At 35.8% G+C, this 2058-nt stretch overlaps 1 protein-coding gene across 1 annotated transcript in view; it reads left to right on the top strand.

The window, feature by feature from the left end:
- The window catches only part of LOC142353757 (inactive tyrosine-protein kinase 7-like), a 122418-nt gene extending 121998 nt beyond the window's left edge, over positions 1-420 (top strand). Inside the window, exon 14 of the mRNA XM_075406108.1 lies at positions 385-420. Coding sequence (XP_075262223.1) covers positions 385-420 — 36 coding nt within the window. The remainder of the gene's footprint in view (positions 1-384) is intronic.
- The last annotated feature ends 1638 nt before the right edge of the window (positions 421-2058 follow it).

The raw sequence follows: 2058 nt of genomic DNA, 5'->3' as shown, positions 1-2058 counted from the left end.
CACTTCGTTAACAACAACAAGTCTTGTAAACAGGGAACAGTCAAGAACTTTAAGGGAGACGTGAGGATTGTAGGAGATCATGTAAAAATTGAGTCTTGCACGAATCAATTTCAGTCTAACTTTTGTATTTGGAAGCAGTAACTTTTCACATTGGAACAAATCAATTGCTAATTTATCGTAATAAGTAGTTCCATTTTTCAGCAAACGTTCTTCCTCTCGATCCATAAAAGGGCTTTTCTCAAAATCGCTGGGTTCTTTTTCAAATTCATATCCATGACAAGCCAAAATACCTTCATTATTTCTTGTGGAAGCGTTAAATTCATTGGAAATTATAGCTTTGTGTCCATAGAGACCATTTGAGTTGTAAACCTGTTGATTGTTCAGATACACCTCACAGTTGGAAAAGAGCGAGTGCAATAAATTGTTGACGTGAGTTAGATAATGTAAATCATCATCTGTGAAAGACATTCCCATATCTGCTTTTCCATGCTCGTCTTTTTTCATAAAGTCATCAAACAATCTTCCCTTTTGTAATCCAACTTTGATTTGAAGGTGGATATCTCTCATATCAAGATATATGCTTCTATCTGTTTCAAACTCGAACTCAATGCTGCTTTCATCCAATGAAGTACTGGGATAAACTTCTTGAACGTGAGAAGATTCAATTGGTTCCAAAACAGGAATTTTGTCAAAAATCTCCAAGCAAGAGTTCGTAAAGTGACCATAACGAAAGTTGCTATCGTTTGTTGATCTAGTATTCATTTTAGCTTAGAAAAAATATCTTTTCTAGTTCGACGACGTCGACTGGTTTTTGGGGTAATTCTTCGAATTATGCGCCGTTTCCTAATTTTTCCACCACCTAGCTGTTTACGTAATGTTTTCTTTCCAACATCTGCAGCCACAGATTTGAATTTTTTCTTTCCAGTTAGAAGATTTCCAATTTCTGGTGCAGCTATATCAAGCAAATCAGCACCAACTCTTTTTGCTGCTGGGACAACATATCTCCTCAAGAATGGAATAGCTGTCCTCCCAATTGTTTGTGCTAACGCTCCGAATCCTCTTCCCCTCTGTCGTGAATAACCACGAAAATACGGTAAATCACTATCAGCAACCATTTTCTACAACTTTAAATCTAAAAATGATTGTCAGAAGTTTTTCTAAACATTAGTACCGCTCTTGTCACACCAACAGAGTTGAAAGGAACTTTTTCACCATAAGAGTCCCGGAGCTCGAGTTTTATGCTGTGGAATGAGTTTTTTAGAATTTTTTTAAATTGTAAGTTTGGAAAATTTTGATAATTCATGTATTGTCCCGTTGAGATGATATCTCCATTCTTAACTTTTGATATAAACGGAATGCATCGTAAAAGAGCAGCTTTTGTATCACCCACAATATTGTATTCAACAATATCACTATATATCATTAAGGTGTGTATTCGTACAATGTCATAAGGAAACTTGGGAAAATGTGGACCACCACCACTCATGAAAACACCCATACCATAAACAGCTTCTTCGCATCCAAAGACATGACAAAGATCGGCACTAAAAATGACAAGTAAAGAGTTCTGATTTGGAAGACTCAAAGAAATTCGCTGTGTAATTTTGTTAACGTGTAACTTGATGGGCGTTTTTTCATATTTTTCACGTTTCTGAATTTTTCTATTCATTTCATTGACAATATCAGAGATCGAGGGGTATAGACCTGGATCAAGTGTGTAATAATCCGATGGTTTTGTATCTGGTGTTGCTTCATCTAGATAGAAGAATTTACCCTCTGTTATGTTTTGGTACAAGGAAGGATACGACAGTTCTGTTATCGTTACCTCCCATTCTCCATCAAGATTAATTTGTTCAGGTAGAAAATTCGTGAAAGAACTTAGTGTATTGTTTGGGTAACAATCAAACGACGCATTGGAAACCAAATCAACAGTGAAAGAACTCATCTTTAAATGATACACTTTGAAAGCTCTTGTTCATAAAATTTACCTAGAATTTCATCACCTTGTTCTCCACAAAGGTTATAGGTTGGCGGTTTAAAAGTAGCAACTTTAAGAAT

Source organism: Convolutriloba macropyga, chromosome 1 (assembly GCF_964194025.1).
Source record: "Convolutriloba macropyga chromosome 1, txConMacr16.3, whole genome shotgun sequence".
In the NCBI taxonomy this organism is placed as follows: domain Eukaryota; kingdom Metazoa; phylum Xenacoelomorpha; order Acoela; family Convolutidae; genus Convolutriloba; species Convolutriloba macropyga.
Note: the sequence above shows the minus strand (reverse complement) of the source record. Positions and strands in the feature narration are given on the sequence as shown.